At 32.8% G+C, this 18,683-nt stretch overlaps 1 protein-coding gene across 1 annotated transcript in view; it reads left to right on the forward strand.

Annotated features, from left to right (window-relative positions):
- UBE3D (ubiquitin protein ligase E3D) overlaps window positions 1–18,683 on the forward strand; it is a 204,880-nt gene that overhangs the window by 104,551 nt on the left and 81,646 nt on the right. Inside the window, exon 9 of the mRNA XM_031964590.1 lies at window positions 15,254–15,392. Within this exon, the coding sequence (XP_031820450.1) occupies window positions 15,254–15,392 (139 nt within the window). The remainder of the gene's footprint in view (window positions 1–15,253; window positions 15,393–18,683) is intronic.

Genomic DNA, 18,683 nt, shown 5'->3' on the forward strand with positions numbered 1-18,683 from the left:
ATCCTATCTACCCTGTGAGAGAGTGAAAAGAATGGTAGTACTTTATTTATTTGGGCATTTTCTTCCTTTGAAAATTTTCCCCTTCTGCCTCTTAGTAGTGATGAGAAAATAACCCATCCTCTTTTGGCCTCCCCCTTTGTTTCTGGAGCAGTCTAAAAAACTTGAATGACCCTATTAAGCCTTCAGAAGGAAAATTATGTTCTTGGTTATAGCATCTTCCAGCCTGGAGCAATTTGACTATAATTCCCTTTCTCCCTTTAGTGGTAAAATGTCTTCTAATAAAAAAAAAAGGGGTGCGAGTAAAGCATGTTGTGAGTAAATATAGTGATACCTTGATGAATGAATTATTTGAAAGCAGAACTCCTTTATGACAAAGTCTGTCTTGTATCCTTTTTAAAAAATCTTATGAAACCCATATAATGTGTGGTATAATATAAAAATTGTTGTATTTGGAGTCATGCTTAGAATCATAGAATTTGCATTCCAGTCATTAATCTGAAATATAATATGAATATTATCTTGGATGAGTCACTTCATTTCAGTGGGCTTCAGTTGTTTCAATTGTAAAATGACCTCCAAAGCTTCTTCCACCTATAAAATTATGATCCCATGATCCTACTGTGGTTAAAAAGTATAACTTTTCATACTGAGCATTTGCTTATTTCCCCTCTAGGTGAAGTTAAATCAGGCCACAGGAGCTTGTGTCACAAAATTTCCTTTTTGTCCTTTTCCTTTTCAGATATATTGTTCTCATACTTCTTCCCCTGATCTGTGTAAGGTCCTTGAGAAGGATATTTACTATCTCATTTTTGGTATTTTTAATAATAGTACTTACCAGTGCTTGACATGAAGATATTTAATAAATACGTATCGGTTGATTAAAGAAGATAGTTTTGTATTAGTCATATATGTTTGATTATACTTTGATGTGAATACATTTTTTCTTTTTTTTTTATTAAAGCTTTTTATTTTAAAACATATGCATGGATGTTTTCAACACTGATCCTTGCAAATCTAGTTTTCCAAATTTCCCCCCATTTCATCCCACTCCCTCCCCTAGATAGTAAGTAATCCAATATAGGTTAAACATGTTAAAATATATATTAAATCCAATATATGGATAAGAATACATTTTAATTGGATTTTTTTTCTCAAGGAGACAAAAAAAAAGACTTTTACTTCTAACTATGGAATCAAAGGGATGGTGTTCAATTGTAAAAAAACAAAAAACAAAGTAGGGAGAAATTTGGGTGAGCAGGAGAATATTTGATTTATTCAGTCATAGTAGTAATGGAGTAGTAATAATAGTAATGGAATTCAGGAAAGAGATCAGGAATGGAAGAGTTGTAAGTCATCCACATAAGATTGTTAACCATTTTACAAATATGATTTCATTTGATGAAGCACATCATGCTTATAAGCTTCCTTATGTTTCTCTGAATTCTTTATATTTTTGATAGAATATTCTAAATATTCATTTAGATATCTGAAGTTAGCTTGATTATTGGGGTGGAGGTGGGTGAGTTAGGACTTAAAAGAAAGAAGGAAAGGGTCCTTTATAATGGGAGCTTTCTGTTCTACTCACCTCAGAAATTTCCTTTTCTTTGGAGGAGGATGCCCCAAAGAATTCTGGAGTATGGTTGATTCTCAGAACCATTGGAGGTAGAAAGGCTTGTAATTTCCAAAAATCTAGATTTCAGTTCTTGTCATGATAAGCACTGAACAATTCCTGCCTCTTCCCCCTCCACTCCTCCCCCTCCCCCCCAGCCCTGAAGTCAGGAGGACCCGAGTTCAAATCTAGTCTCAGACATTTAATACTTCCTAGCTATGTGACCCTGGGCAAGTCACTTAACCACAATTGCCTCAGCAAAAACAAAACAAAATAAAAAACCAAAAACAAAACATATGATTTCATTTGATGAAGCACATTATGTTTATGAACATAAGAAGTATGTTTCTCTGAATTCTTTATATTTTTGGTAGAAACATGTTCCATTACATTATCTCTAGAACATCTTGAAGACAGTGATGTTTGCCTTATTGACAATATCCTTGATAAAAATATAAACAGTGAGTAAGCATGTTTTCACAGATCTTTTTCTCCAGCAGACCATATCTTTATTAGTCACATATGATTACTTGACAGGCATAGAAAATACAAAATTCTGCCATATTTCTTATTGATTTCTGAACACTTGAAAACAAGAAATGCACATTGTGCACACTTGTAGATCATTTTCCTGAGGTAGATGGCCAAGTGATCCCTTTGTTCAACAGACCTCTAGTTATTGATATCAAGTAAAGCATAAAAGTACTGTTCGGTATTGATGTGAAAGACATTCTATGCAAAACTTAGATAGATGAGATTGGCTGTGGATGGTGGAGTTCTCCAAATACTTCTATTTGCAGATGACATGATTTCTTTAAGACTCAGAAGGTGGGTAGGACTCCTCCTTGAGACTGGCAGTCATTCCAAAGAAATCTGCCTAATAATCCATGAGGGAAAAAAGGACTTGAAGAAGAATGCATACTACTTTGATTACAATAATAAGATATAGCATTTATGTAGCACTTTAAGGTTTTCAAAGTACTTTAGAAATCTTTTTTCCTTTTATCATCACTATAAAGCAGGGAGGTAGATGTTATCATCATCCCCGTTTTTATAGGGAAACTGGCAGACAAGTAAAATATCTCGCCCAAGGTCACACAACTACTAGTAAATACCTAAGGTAGGATTTAAACTGGGGTCTTCCCCACTCCAGGAGTAGGAAGAACTTTGTGTACTGCCATATTTAGCTGCCTCTGCTTGAATACAAGAGACTACCATATGTACTACCATATATGAAAAACAGAAAGTTCAGTTTTCTCTACCATAGAACATGGGAAGGGGAACAATATCTAATGAGACTTTGTTCAAGTTGTGAAGGACAAGAATTATTACAAAGAATGCAAAGATGTGGACTACTACTATAATAGTGCATGTATTACCCATGTCAATCTGTCTTTTTCCAATCCACCTAGTTATTAATACTTTCCTCCCTCCCCCGAATATGTTTTTTATTTATTCTGTACAGATTTTACATAATTTTTTTTCCCTTTTCAGTAGAACATAAGCTCCTCAAGGGCAGGGATTGTTTCATTTTTGTGTTTATATCCACAGTGCTTGAGATAGGGTTTGGTATATAATAAGTGCTAAAAGATAGGATTATTCAAATTAAATTGAATCTTAGAGATCTCAAGTCCATTGGAGTAAAAAATGGGGAAATAACTATCGTCTTGTAAAATATACACATGTATGCATTAGAGTGAGAGTCAGGAGACCAGGACAAGGTAAATCTCTGGGTTCCTCCCATGTGTAACCGTGAGACCTTTTTTTTGTCTGAGCTTGGGTACTAACTAACTAGTAATGTGATCTCAGACAAATTACTTTTGCCTTTCTTAGCCTGTTTCCTCATCTTAATCTCTAAGGTCTCTTCTGGCTCTAAAATACATGATATTTAGGATTAAGTTTGTAATTGTTTTATATGCTTTTAAAAATTCAAAATAAACTTGTTTTGATATCTTTTATTTGTGCATCAGTATTTCCTCCCTCTCTTCTTTACTAAGGATTTTTTTTTTTTAGAAAGCTTAAAAAAAAAAGTAAGTAAAACTGACAAATCAAAAAAATGACATTAGCCACAGCCTCTTACCTCAGCAGAGAAATTGAAGGAGACATTTTCTATCTCTTCTTTGGGAACCAGTTTATTATAATCTTGCTATAATCAGTTTCACTTATTTCATCGTTTTTCTTCTTTTTGTGTCCATTGATGTAGTCCTTTGTACATTGGTTCTCCTTACTTTACTTTACTTTCCAACAGTTCATGTACATCTTTTCATGCTTCTTTGTACTCATGTTTATTATTCTCATTATTATTCAGTTACATTCATATAACATAATTTTTAAATAATATTCTCTAGTTGATGGTTACTTACTTTGTGTGCAGGTCTTTGGTAGGTAGTAGGTAGTTAGATAAAGTAGAGAAATAATGCAAGTATTTATTAAGTACTCATTCTTTGCTAGTCACTGTGCTAGAAATACAAATAAAGCAAAAACAAGCATAACATGATCTTAATCTTCTAGAATTCTACATTTTAATGGGGGCAGATAATAGATAATAGGAGAAGGAGAAAGGGGTAAAGGAAGGATATTCACAAAAAGGCAAAAAGGAAAAATCTAGAGAGTAGCAGAGCTGGGGAAAGAAGTACTGCTGCTATATTCTTATGTATTCTGGGTGTATGGGGATGAGGGGATTATATGCTTAACAGTGGAATCTCTGAGTATGGACAGTTTACTCATTCTCTTTGAATAGTTAGAAATCTTTTCTGGAAAGAATAAACTATTCAAATCTCAGCTTTGCTCTTTCTTGAGAGAAATGTTACCATGTAATGTTCCTTGATAGTTATTTTTATGGGCTAGACTTTTGTACTATTAATATTATATAATATGATAATATCTGTATTTATGTTCTGACAGCAATAGCATTTATATTTCATAAAAATATGATCTCATGTTCTACTAGTTACCAAATCAGTTTTCCCTTCCATTCATTCTTGATTGTTCTCAGTCATTGCCTTACTCTTTTCGCATTGCTGAAATAGTCTGTTTATGGAAAGTTTGAAAGTCATTGCTAGAGGATCTTAACCTCAGGTTGTATGTGATTGAATTTCCCCTCTAAAAATTTTACCAATTCAGTAGAGGGGAAACAGTAAAGTATATCTACAGGCCATACTTTGCCAGCGCCTATTTAAATGTTCTTTAGGGGTTTCATTTTTTTTTTTTTTCCTCTTTAAATTTTTAGAGAAAATTTTTCTTAAGGACTAGATCATGCCATTTCCAGACCTGTTGATAGATCATGCTCAAGTTTAGAGGTAAAAATTGAGTGATTCATTTGGCCTTGCTAATTCATTTTTAAAAAATGGCTATTATTCGGATTTGGTTTGAAATCATCTGTTTCAAATTTCAGTTAACTTTTCTTAACTGTACCTAATAGCTAACTTTGAGCAACATTCTTTTATACAGTCAGCAAGCCTGAATTTTATGGGGTCCTAACTGCTATTTATTAATGAAATTCAGCAGAGCATCCATTAAAATAGCATGTAGGTACCACTTCAGTATATCAAATTATGGTTGTACTTTTATGGTAAGTCCAACTATTTGAAGATCAGTTCCTTTAAAGTAAATTAAATTTAAATAGAATTAAGTTACTATAACTTATTTTCAGTAAGCTTATCTATCTATCTATATTTCTATTGGTTGAATTGAGAATTCTGGGTGGGAGAATTTTTTGATTTGTTTTTATTTCTTGGCCAAAATCACCATGTGAATTTTTTTTTCTCCTTCCTCCCCTTTTTTATAGATGTTGATGATTGGTCAAGGTCAGTAAACATTTTTTAATAGTTTGAACTCATAAAAACATTTATATCAAATTTAAAAGCTTGGTTAGTTTTAACTTTGAAATTAAATTTTCAAAAATTACTTGCCTGTAAAATATTTAAATTTAAAACATAAAACTATGTCAGGATGGAATTGATTCTTAAATGTGTAGTATCATAGCTGTATTTTCTGAGGCTTCAGAGTCATAAAAATAGTTCTCTCTTTGCCTCTCTCCATCTATATAAATTAAACTTGATTATTTTCTTCCTTTGTATTCATTCGTTGATTTATTCATATTCATTAAGTACTCTTTGTTATAGTAAGTAGAATATTGAAATCGGAATTGGGAAGTCCTGGATTCAAATCCTATATCTTTAAAAATAGATTTACTTTGTATTTTATTTCCCCCCATTACATGCAAAAACAATTTTAAGCATTTAAAAAATTTTTTGAATTCCAAATTTTCTCCTCCTTCTCCCATTATTGAGAAGGCAAGTATCAAATCCAATTCCTACTGTTTATGGGCTGTGTGATTATAGGCAAGTTACCCAATCTTTTATCAGCTTCTGTATTTTCACCTGTAAATGGTGACAATAATGCTTACAGTTCCTACTTCAGTGTGTTGTGAGGCATATGTGAGGTAAAATGTGTGTAAAGTTCTTTGCAAACTTTAAACAACTGCAAACCCTGTTTTCAGTTTCCTCATCTGTAAAATGAACTGGAAAAGGAGATGGCAAACTACTCCAGTATCTTTTCTTATTAAACTGAAATATAGTCACAAAGAGTCTGACCTGAGTGAAACAGTTGAACAGCAACTTTCTCCATAAAACTCAGTCTAATGCCTCCAAATGAAAGTGATTTTTTTTTCTTATATTTGAGATCTTGAGAAGCAACCTCTGAATATCTTTAAAACAGTGACCAGCACAGTCTTTTCTGTCTATAAGAAATACTAGTCGCTCTGCCTCACTTCATCTTTTTAAAAATTTTCTTTCCTTTTTTTTAATTGCTTTTTTTTCTGGTTATACATTTATATTTTTTAATACACATTTCTTTATGATTCATGCTGGGGACAAAAATCAGATCAAAAGGGAAAAACCATGAGAGGAAAAAATAAACATAAGAAAAAAAAGTGAACATAGCATGTGTTGATTTACATTCAGTCTCCACCACTTCATCTTTTTAAATTCTCTTTATCCTTTTTTCATATAGTGAAGTGGAAGAAATGGGAATAAGCAGAAGTTCCTAACATATGCTAGACCTTGTACGAAGAGATTTTTACAAATATTATCTCATTTGATTCTCACAATAGCCTTCAAGGGCAGATGCTATTATTAACTCCATTTTACAATTGAGGAAACTGAGGCAAACAGAAGTTAAATGACTTACCTACAGATACTCAGCTAGCAAGTAGCTGAGGCTGGATTTGAACTAGGGTCTTTTTGACTGCAGACTTAGTTCTCTATCCCTTGCATCATTTATCTACCTCTAACTATAGGATACCGGGTACAGAAGTAATACAAATTAAATATTGATTGTGCCAATTTTCTTATTTTCAGTGAGAATAGATTCTGATATCATGTATACTAATTGAGTTCATTGAGTTAGAATTAGACGAAACATACTATTTTTGCATTTGTTGTTGTTTTTTTCTTATGATTTTCCCTTTTGTTCTGATTTTTCTTTCACAGCAAGACTGATGTGGAAATATGTTTAATGTGATTGTGCATGCATAACCTATATCAGATTACTTGCCATCTTGGAGAAAGGTGAGGGGAGGGAAGGAAGAAGAAAAAAATTAGAAATCAAAATCTTAGAAAATAAATGTTGAAAACTAAAAAAAAAAAAAAATTAATAAAAACCAGATCTAAACAACCAAACAAAAAGGAACTGGAGGTTATCTCTGAGGTTAATTTAGTCCTTATTTTATAGATGAAGAAAATGAAGTTCAGATCACACAGCTACGAGGTAGCAGACTTTGACCTCCTCTCTATTTGGATCATGGTCTAAAAGTATGGATTTCTGGAATAACCATTATGTCTACAACTATACTAATTATTAAAATAGGTTTGATTTCATTTTTATAGTGGTGATTGGTGTTCCCCATGTCCAACACTTACATAATCTTTTTTTTCCCCCATAATAGCTTTTTATTTTCAAAATACGTGCAAAGATAGTTTTCATTGTTCACTCTTGCCAAACCTTGATATATACTCTTCTTAAAGAAAGTATTTATGGTTTTTACAGAGTCAAGGTTTCTTTCCAGTTTATAAACCTTTAACCATGGTCAGTCCTTAGTCATGAAACATTTTCTAGTATAGTTTTTGCTGTACTCTCTTATGCCAATCTTCTTGATGAAGTTACAGTCTCAAAATATAGGTTAACTTAATCAGAAGAATATCAAATCCTTCAACTTTTCCAATTTCAAATCCCTTCAGAATTTTTTTATACTCTCCACAATACTTGTTATTATGTGAACTGTAGTTGTCTTTATAGTAGATTGTTGGGTTATATTTATTTTGAAGAGAGGCAAGGCAAGGTGAGTAAGCATTCTATAAAATTTTGTTTGTTTAATTTACCATATGTAATGAAACAGACTCCACCAACTCCTTTTTTTGTGTCTTTAATGAGGGCCTGAGAGTTGCTTTTTCATTTAGCTGACTTGCTTATATTTTCTGGTTTCTTTTATAATGAGAATGTCAATATGGACATGGTTTAATTTCTCCAGTATTGCATTAATTCATTGATTTTTGGGTAAAAATCACGTATTTGAAAATATCAGCAACCAAATTAGTGTTAGTTGGCCAAATAAAATCTGTGTGATGTTTATGTTTAGCATTCTCTCCCTCCCTTGTGTACTGTTTTATCTCTGAAAAAACAGAAGTGAGCCATTCATGACTAGTTTTTTCCAAAAAAGTTCATTACATGGTGACCACATGATGAACCTTTCTTAACTTAGAAATATTCTTAATTAATGTAACAGATACAGTGTGTTTCTGGCCCATTTTAGAAGACTTTTCAACTTGTTAGAACCTATCAGAGTTTTTGGTTGATTAATAAAAACTTTAGTACAACAACTCAGGCAATTATGAGGCATCAGAATGGATTTTATTAGGGATTAATAACAAGATGTGGTAAAACAGTGGTCCTTTTTCTATATTTTGGTCTTTTAGTACTGATATTATTTGAGAGTATTTCCAACTTAAAACTTTGAAAGTCATTGAACTAGGACTCATCCAAGGCATAGCTTTTTCCTCCTTTTATAATACTTTTTTTTTTCCCCTCAAAAAGGTGGTGATTTTATTCTATTCACTTATATAAAAGCCTTTGGATCTTGCCTCTAGATTTTCAAAAATGTCAGTCAAGGTCATTAGTAAAGTTTATGTTAATCATTCATAGATAATTATAAAAATATGAACATGGTCCAATGGGAATGCATAGCAGAGAAACATCACTGGTCCATAATATGCATGAGTCACACAATAAAATTTATTTAAAAATATAATCACTTAAAAATGCCACAGGGACAATATGGTGTAGTTGAAACTAGGAAGACCTGAGTTTAAGTCTCACTTCTGATATATATAGGTCATATGACTTTGTATAAATTACTTAACCTCTTAGGATTCTAGGAAACTCTCTAAGTCTATAAATTACAGAAGAAATGTTGACCGACATTGATAGAAGGAATTTCTTTATCTGAATGTTCTCTCTACTAATAAAATCACAGGATCAGTTCCTATCGACATCCTTTAAAAAAAAAAAAAAGCCAAGTTGTAACTTTTGGAAAAACAGGCTTTGTAGTTCATAGGGGGAAAAATACCTGGATAGTGCAAAAGAAAACATTAATATTTATGAAATGGGAGAGGTAAATTGCTTCACTATCAAGATTTTCATTAAGTTCTATTGGTTATTATATAATCTATTTTAAAAATACATGCCAGTTACTCAGAAATGAGTAGAGAACTGGATTTTCTGGATAACTGAATTAATTTTATAAATTTATTTAAATCTTTTACCATTAAAAAAAAACCACTTCTACATTGTTACATTCTTATCTTTAAAAAAATGTTGAACCATATGTGATCGGACCTCTTTTATAACTTACAATTATTATGAATTGATAGTGGAAGTATGTATAGAAGAATTGCACATGTTTAATCTATGTTGGATTGCTTGCTGTTTAGGGGAGAGGGCAGTTGGGGAGGGAGGGAGAAAAATTTGGAACACAAAGTTTTGCAGGGTAAGTGTTGAAAACTATTTTTGCATTTATTTTGAAAAATAAAAGCTATTATTAAAAATGAATCTGAAAAAATTATAACTAATAACTATATTTTGATATAAATCTGAATACTTTGGATGGGATATATATTGATTCTTGAACATACCCTGGAATTTACTTTCCTAATTAAATCCTCTCTTATCTTGTTTTCTTGTCATTCTTCATTCCCATAAAAGTGCTATACAGATTCAGCACCTAAGACAGTGTCTTTCATAGTGTGAGCACCTAAAGGTTTGTTTTAATGAATTTTACAACTGCATGACCTTTTAGAATAAAGTATTTGTTCATTCAGTAAGCATTTATTAAATGCCTATTATATATAAGGTCCTGGGGATACTTCTTGTTCCTCAAGAAAGTGATATACTGCTCAGCTATTCTGCAAAAAAATAGCCTATAAGAGGGGTAGATAAGCAGTTCTCTTCCACAACTTAAGATGAAAGAACTGGGTTTAGGGAGGTTAAATGATTTGTTCCAAATCAGTTACTGATTGTAACTTATCAGTTACAGAACTCCAACTAAACTAGGTCTTTTCACTTCTTTTTCAATGCTTTGCAAAATACTAAAATGCCTGTATTTATCATTGAAGATTGATCTTTCAGCAACTTTCCAAATATTCATTCATTCAACTTTACTAGTGATATCAATTTCCCAGTCAGGTTTAACTTTACTTTCTTAATTCATTTTTATTAATTTCTTTGAGAATCATTTTCATCTCCTAAAATTTTAAGATGGAGAGGCTAAATGTCATTGGGACCAAGCTGCATTGTAACAAATACAGGCTTAAATAAGACAGTATTTGACTGTAGATTATAGTCAGTGGTAGGGATGGGGGTGGGAATAGATGGGAAGAGAAAGAAAGACAGGAATAAAGGAGAGGTGGAAAAAGAGGTAGGTGTGGGATAGAAAAAAATCCAAGAATTACATTTCTAAAGGAAATCAAGGACAAAAGTAGACAGGTTAATTTTGGTAAAGTTAAGTACCCTCCTAATTGCCCCTCCCCCAAAACTATAGCAAAGAAGGAGAGAAAAAAAAGAGGAATAGCATTAGGGAGAAGGTGTTAACAACAAATGGCCTTCATTTCCTCATGTCTTGAATGATGACTTGAAGAGAGAAGAGATTTGGAAAGTATTTTAGAAAGCTTACTCAAGACAAAGGTGATGTTCATCCATCGGAGAATGGCTAAATAAACTGATGTACAGGAATATAATGGACTGTTATTGTTCTGTAAGAAACAACAAGCCTGATGAATACAGGAAAGCATGAAAAGACTTAAATAAGTTGATTCAAAATAAAGCAAATAAGAGCCAGGAAAATAATATGCACATCTAATGATGTAAATGAGAAGGACAACCATCACAAAATAATCAAAATTGAATATTATTACATTATAAAAAATAAGCTTGATCCCAAATAGGTGATATAAGAAGATATCTCTCCTTTTGCTCCTATCCTTTGAAGGGATTGGGGTTCATAAGTATGAAACATTGCACATAATATTAGACTTTTTTTGATATGTTGATTGGTCTTACTGAATTTTTTTCTTTTAAAAAAAAACACCTTATATAAGGGATAGTTCTCAGGGAAAGATAAATGGAAGGGTATATGGGGAAACTAGGCATTGTAAAGACAAGATAACAATAAAAATCTATTTTAAAAATAAAGGATTGAAGCATTTTTTCTCTTTAAAAATTTTTTATAGGGAAGAACATGCCTAATGTGGAAATTTGTTTTGTATGACTTCATATTTGTAATGAGTTTTGTGCTTCTTGCCTTCTGATGGGTTGTAGGAGGGGTCAAGGAAGGAGACAATTTGGAAATGAAAATAAAATGAAATTGAATAAAAAAAGAAAGTTTATTATAGGAGTGTAAAAAGCTTCTGGAATTTATGCTAATAAGTTGCTGATTGACTAGTATTTCAGGTCTGAGAAAAAGGAAGCCTTGAGATATAAGAAAATAGCACTCAGGAAAGCTAGAACTGACAAAGACGTTGGTCATTAACTAGTCCAACCCTATCATTTTACACATGAGAAAATGGAGGCCTGGAAACCTGCAGTGACTTACCCACAGTAACAGTGAATGAGTATCTGGTCAATAATTGATACCTAGGTCTTTTGACTCCAACCCTAGGGCTATATGTCTGTTAAGCCCCACTGAAAAAGAAGCATTTTAAAATGCATGTAAAGAGCAAGTATTTAAAAAATGGCCTTTCCTTTACCTCGAATCCTATGGATCTTTATTGATGGAACAAGAAGTTAAATATTTGCCTTTCATTGCCATTCTTTTCTATCCCCTTCTATTTCTGCCATTAACACTATGTGTTTTCAAAGTCATTCTTTGAAATCGTAGCAGAAAGCGTGTAAAAGAATTTGAAACAATCAAAAAAAAAAAAAGGAAAAAAACCTCAAACCCCAATTTAAAACTCTTAACAGACGGCTTTATATCACAGCTCAAGACTAAACATAAATATGCAGTAGCTATTAGCAAATTCATGCAACTTCTTGTTTTTGATTCCTTTATGTAGGGCAAGCATTTCTTAGCTTAAGTAAAACATTTTTAGCCTCTCGAGAGTCATCAATTTGTAGAGTTATTAACAGGAAAGTGGTCCCTTTGTAGGGAAATTTAGGTATGTATAATACACATGTATTTGTAAAATACTAATACTCTTCTCTGAAGACCTCTATTTTTTAACAGTTGATACTTAATGTTAAAACCTCCAACTTAAGTCTATACTTGTGTATACTTCCCTCTTTCCCCTTTCTGTTACTACTTTATTATGCCCACTTTATGCTTTTATGTTCATTCTTCATTGTTGTTTCTCTTTTGTTCTTAAAGATGTCACAAGGGTGATATCTTGACTAGCTCTTAAATTGGAGTGAGGCAGAACTGTGCAAAGTCATCAGGTTCATTTTTTCCTCCAGAATCATCACAGTAAAGATGACTGGCAATGGGCCAGGATGCAGTGGGTAACTTTAAGTTAAGGTTTTTCCCAAGTCTCACTTTGTCTGAGACTGTGCCCATTCAGGGACTGAGGAGGTTAGAATTGAGACAAAAGGTGGCCTAGTTTACTAACACAAAAGTACCAATCTGGAAGGGACCGAGTCAGAAAACATTTGCTATTTGAGCTCACTTTAAGCCATCAAAACTCAAACAATAAGCAACAGAGACTTGGACTGGGGCCTATTGAAAGTCAGAGTGATTTGAACAAAAAACCTAGCAGGAAGAAATAGAAAGAGAAATTCAACTTAAAATAATTGTAGGCAGTATAAATGCTTGAGAGTCTTCCTAGGAAGACACACACACACAGAAACTATATGAATTTATTCATTCCTCATTATAGTTACTTGTTATGATGTGGGGAGGAGGGAATTTTTGTATCTGCTCCAGGATTTAGCAATGATTTTTACACCATAAATGCTTAATAAATGCTTGTTGTGGTTGAAATTTGCTTGCATATATAGAACCCTACTTGGCTCCTTTGATGTTCAAAATAACTGTTTTGGGATAATAACTATTTAAACCATGGCTTAAGCCCCTATCTGATGTATCATTTTATTGCCAAACTTTCTAGAAACATATAAATCCAGCTGTAAAAAAAAAAAAAAATTAAGTTAGGATGGGGAAACAAGAAATGAATCAAGCAATGAAATATTTCCTATATCCTTCCACAAAGAGATGTACCTGTCTTACACTTTCAGGAGAAATTAATTGAATTCCCTTTAGTCCTCATAAATCCCCAGAATAGCAGGAGGCAAATCACTTTTGTACACCATCTGAGAGGGAAATGCTTCTTTGTTTGAAGATGCCATGACCCTTGCCGCAAGTGGTCATCTTCTCTTGCCCTCTCCCAAACATAGCTCCATGTTTCGCCTCTCATTGCTTTGTTCTCGTTTTGAAAGCTGAATTTGCTATGTGGTTGCCTTATTCCTGGTCCCAGGATTGGGTTAAATGAAGGCTGCTGGAGATACCTCCTTTTAGATGTTTCTTTTGTGCTCATCTTTAGATAGGGGGAAAGGATTTTTGTTCAGTAAAGTTCTCTAACTAATTCTCTCTATCCCTTCCTTAATTTTCTCAGCTATCACTGTCAGCAGTCATCTTCCAAAATTAAGTTTAGTTGATTTTAGGTATTAGGTAAGTATTAAAGGGATCAATGATGATTAGAAATTCTTATAACAATTTCAAATAATGGTGATAATCATCTAAAGGTAAAAGGATTGCATTTTTCTATTCCATTTAAACTGCTGTGGAAAAGTCATTCAAGACATTTCATCCTTCTAGTTTAGAATTCTATCATTCAGGGAAGATATTATTTTCAGTTTCAAAGAGAAAACAGATTCTTTCCAGGCAAGCAGTACACAGTGGACCACCTCCAGCTATGATTTTATTGCAATGAGAACTTTTAAAAAATTCCCAAGCCTAAGCCCCTCTCCCCCCAAAACAGACAACAACCCCCCACCTCCACCCCACCCCCTCAAACCTAAACACAGAGAAACACAAAGAAAATCCTTCAAAAATCCCTGTAGGTCAGGAGTTCTTAACCTCTTTTGTGTAATGGTCCACTTTGGGAATCTGGTGAAACCTATAGACTCTATCTTGGACTAATATTAAATACTCACAATTGGTAATAATAGTAATGATGATAGCATTTATATAATACCTTAAGATTTGAAAAGCACTTTCTAATTGTTCTCATTTTATCCTCCCAACAGTCCTGGGATTTGGGAGCTATTATTTGTATTCCTGTTTTATACTACAGAAAATTGAAGTTAAATTACTTGAGTCACATGATTAGTAAACATCCAAGACAGAGTTTGAACTCGGTTCTTCCTGACTCCAAATCAACCCCCTGTTCATTGATCTCTTAGCTGCCTGTGAATTAGAATAGAAAACAACTATATTGAAATAAAGTAATCAAAATTAAAAAAAAAAAAATTACCAGACTTATCAAGTTAAGAACTCTTGCACTAAGAAAGCCCTTCTGGGGCAAAAGAAAAGAAAAAGAAAAAAAGAAAGAGAAAATCTTGTATTTTTATTTTAGAATTTTTGAGATTGGTGAAGAGGGAAACATATAAAGTAGGTATTTGGTGTGAAGATAATATTTAATAAATATGATAGTTGACACTATAGAATAAACATGATTCTAATAAATGAATTTTGGGGTAGCTATTACCTGTTTAGACTTCAGTCTAGTTTCTTTCTTTCTGTGTCACATATGTGAAGTGTAACTAGAAGTAATGAGGCTATTTCCACCAGCTGTACACAGAATCACTCTTATTACTTTATAGTCACACTTCATATACTTTTGAAAACGAACAGATGACTTGGAAAAAATTGCTTAAGTCCTGTCTTTTACTAGCAATACAGGGGGCATACCTTGGACAGCTGTGCTCCCTCAATTGTGCTCATGTATATGAATTTTTTTTTCCATATCATCATTGAGTTTTTCCTTTGCTTTCACAACTGCGACACTCATTTAGCTCTGACTCTTTTCTTCTTGCATATTAGATTGTGAGTTTCACTAATCAAAAAGCATTTATAAAAATGTGAATATTGGTGTGTTCTAGGCTTGCCAGTTCATGGGAAAATGATATTGGAGTCCATTCTCTTGTCCTACCTTCCCAAACCTGCTTGGAGTTACTGTTGATGTTATCAAGGAGTAATGATTCTTTGCCACCTTCTCTTCAATATATGAACTCCTTTCAGGTGAGAAACCAATAATATGTTTGCTTGGTTTTTGGTTTTGTGTGTATATTGATTAAAGAAAAATGATTTGTGCAAGTGTATGTTTTTTCTGTGTCCTTTTCTAAACTTCCTGATACTCGATTCTGTTTTTTAAATGATTTATTGCTTTTTTTGTTTCTTTTCCTCCTTTAAAATAAAAAAAAAATTCATATTAGTATTGCTATGTCTGTAAAGTACTTGAAGTATTGTTTTTGAATTATTATTTCTTAGATTACTGGATTCATAGCTCATTCTCTATCCTTTATGTACATCTAAAAACACCATAGCATAGTGAATATAGGTTGGACTTTTAGATTTAGATTCAAATCTTGCCTCAGATGCTAAGGAATTGTGTTACCAAGGAAAACTCATTTAACTTGTCCAGTTTTAATCCTTTCTGTACAATGGATATAGTAAAAGCATTTTCTTTATGGGGTAGTTGTGATCAGTGAAATTAATGTATGTAAAGTATTTTGTTATTTAAAAAAAATTATTATAAACAATAAAATTCAACAAACATGAACATTTCACGAAACAGAAAAACATAAAAGGGGGCTTTTTATATATGTAATATAGGTTTTTTTCCTATGTAGAATTTTTTTGTATCAAATTTAACATGCTAACATGCCTATTTTTCTGTGTCCCTTTCTGAATTTCCTTTTTTCTCCTGTTTTTTAAAAATGATTCACTGTTCTTCTCTTTCTTTTCCTCCTTTTTTTCCTATTATAGTATCATTACCCCCATAAAACACTTGAAATATTATTATTATTATTTTTTGTTATTACTGTTATTATTACCACTACCACCACCACCACCACCTTCATCACTACTACTACACCCTCTAAATGGGGTCCTTCCAGCATTAAATTTTTCTAAAATCTTCAAGAAGAAAGCCAAGAGTAATCATCTTGAGCAATTGTCTTTCATGTTGAGAATTTCTAGCCTTCTTTCACTTTTGTCTTGAGCAGAATTCTTCGAACAGAAATGGGTGATCTATTTTTTTGCCAGCTTAGGAGTGATTCTAGACACAACTGTGATGTAGTCAAAGTTTTATCTTTCCCCCAGCCCTTCTGCAATCTTATCCTCCTCCTTGAGCATTCCCCTCTAATTCTTTTATCTTTCAACTTATTCTTCATTTTGTGTTTGTTGCCATCTGGCTCGCTTAATTCTTGTCAATTTGCCATGACATTCTGCTTTGTTATCCATTCCCCCTCTTCCTCCCAAAACTCACTATTTTGTTTTTTCCTTACTGATTCTTCCCACATGGGAGTAAGTAACAAATGAATGTTGACTAATTTCACTACAAATTCACTGCAATTCCATTGGGGTTTTTTTTTTTTTGCCCCAGTCAGTCCTTTTCTTAATTTCTTTTTTTTTTTTTTCTTTACTTTCTAAAACATTCCTAACAGCAGCATTTTCAAATATTTCTTCCTCTCTTTTCCTTCTCTCCTTCCCTCTCACCCCGTATCAGCAGCATTTTCTTTTCTTTTTCTTTTTCTTTCTCTCTCTTTTTTAAATTATAGCTTTTTATTTACAAGTTATATGCATGGGTAATTTTACAGCATTGACAATTGCCAAACCTTTTGTTCCAATTTTTCCCCTCCTTCTCTCCATCCTTTCCCCCAGGTGGCAGGTTGACCAATGCATGTTAAATATGTTAAAGTATAAATTAAATACAATATAAGTATTACATGTCCAAACAGTTATTTTGCTGTACAAAAAGAATTGGACTTTGAAATATTGTACAATTAGCCTGTGAAGGAAATCAAAAATGTAGGCAGACAAAAATATAGGGATTGGGAATTCTATGTAGTGGTTCATAGTCATCTCCCAGAGTTCTTTCACTGGGTGTAGCTGGTTCAATTCATTACTGCTCTATTGGAACCGATTGGGCTCATCTCATTGCTGGAGATGGCCACGTCCATCAGAATTGATCATCATATAATATTGTTGTTGAAGTATATAATGATCTCCTGGTCCTGCTCATTTCACTCAGCATCAGTTCATGTAAGTCTCTCCAGGCCTTTCTGAAATCATCCTGCTGGTCATTTCTTACAGAACAGTAATATTCCATAATAATCATATACCACAATTTATTCAGCCATTCTCCAATTGATGGGCATCCACTCAGTTTCCAGTTTCTGGCTACTACAAACAGGGCTGCCACAAACATTCTTGCACATACAGGTCCCTTTCCCTTCTTTAAGATTTCTTTGGGATATAAGCCCAGTAGAAACACTGCTGGATCAAAGAATATGCACAGTTTGATAACTTTTTGAGCATAGTTCCAAATTGCTCTCCAGAATGGCTATCAGCAGCGTTTTCAAATCTTTCTTCCTTTCCTTCCCTTCTTACCTCTCACCCCTAATATAAATCCATCCCTTACTCTTTTACATAATAATTATGCCCTAATATTTTACTGAAGAAATTGAAGCTATATGTCCTTAGATCTCTCACCTTTTCCAGTCCTCCTTAATCTTTAGTGTCTTCCCTCAAGATTATCTTTAATATAGCCTGAATATATATTATTTTTATATTATATTCCTCTTAGATTATGAGCACCTTCTTTGTTACCCCAATGCCTAGTATATAATAAATTATATATTAGTATATAATACCTAATATGATTATTAGTTGATTGATTGACAGATATAGGAAACAAGTTCAAAATAAATTACAGAGCAAATGTATTATACATTTATTCTGTATTTTTTGTATATGTCTCTTTAGTTACAATTATAATTTAAACTTCTTGAGGGTAGGATTTGTTTTCATTCTTTTTATTTGTACTTATTGTCATTTTTCAATTAGGTCTGACTTCATGACTCTATTTTGGGTTTTTCTTGACAGAGATACTGTAGTGATTTACAAATGAGGAAAATGAGGCAAATAGAATGAAGTGACTTGCCCAAGGCCCCACAACTAGTAAGGATCTGAGTCCTCCAGATCCCAGGGCCAGTGCTTTGGGCAGCCACTTGGCTCCTCTTTTATTTGTATCACCAAGATCTCACATGATGTTTAACATAGAATAGGTACTTTAAAAATGCTTTTTTGATTGATGTTAAGGGAATGAAAAGTAAAAAAAGATGATGAACAAATGAAAGCTGACCCATTTGTTTCCTTGAGCTAGAATAAGATGCCCATTTTAAAGTTACTTTCTTTTAAAAAATGGTTTTACTAATGTCTTTCATGCTTATGTTGTGATCATTTCTTGAGGAAAAATAAAAACTCTCTTTCCCCTCCAGATTAAATCCTTTCTTGTGAGTAAGAAAA

Source organism: Sarcophilus harrisii, chromosome 4 (assembly GCF_902635505.1).
Source record: "Sarcophilus harrisii chromosome 4, mSarHar1.11, whole genome shotgun sequence".
Taxonomy (NCBI): Eukaryota; Metazoa; Chordata; class Mammalia; order Dasyuromorphia; family Dasyuridae; genus Sarcophilus; species Sarcophilus harrisii.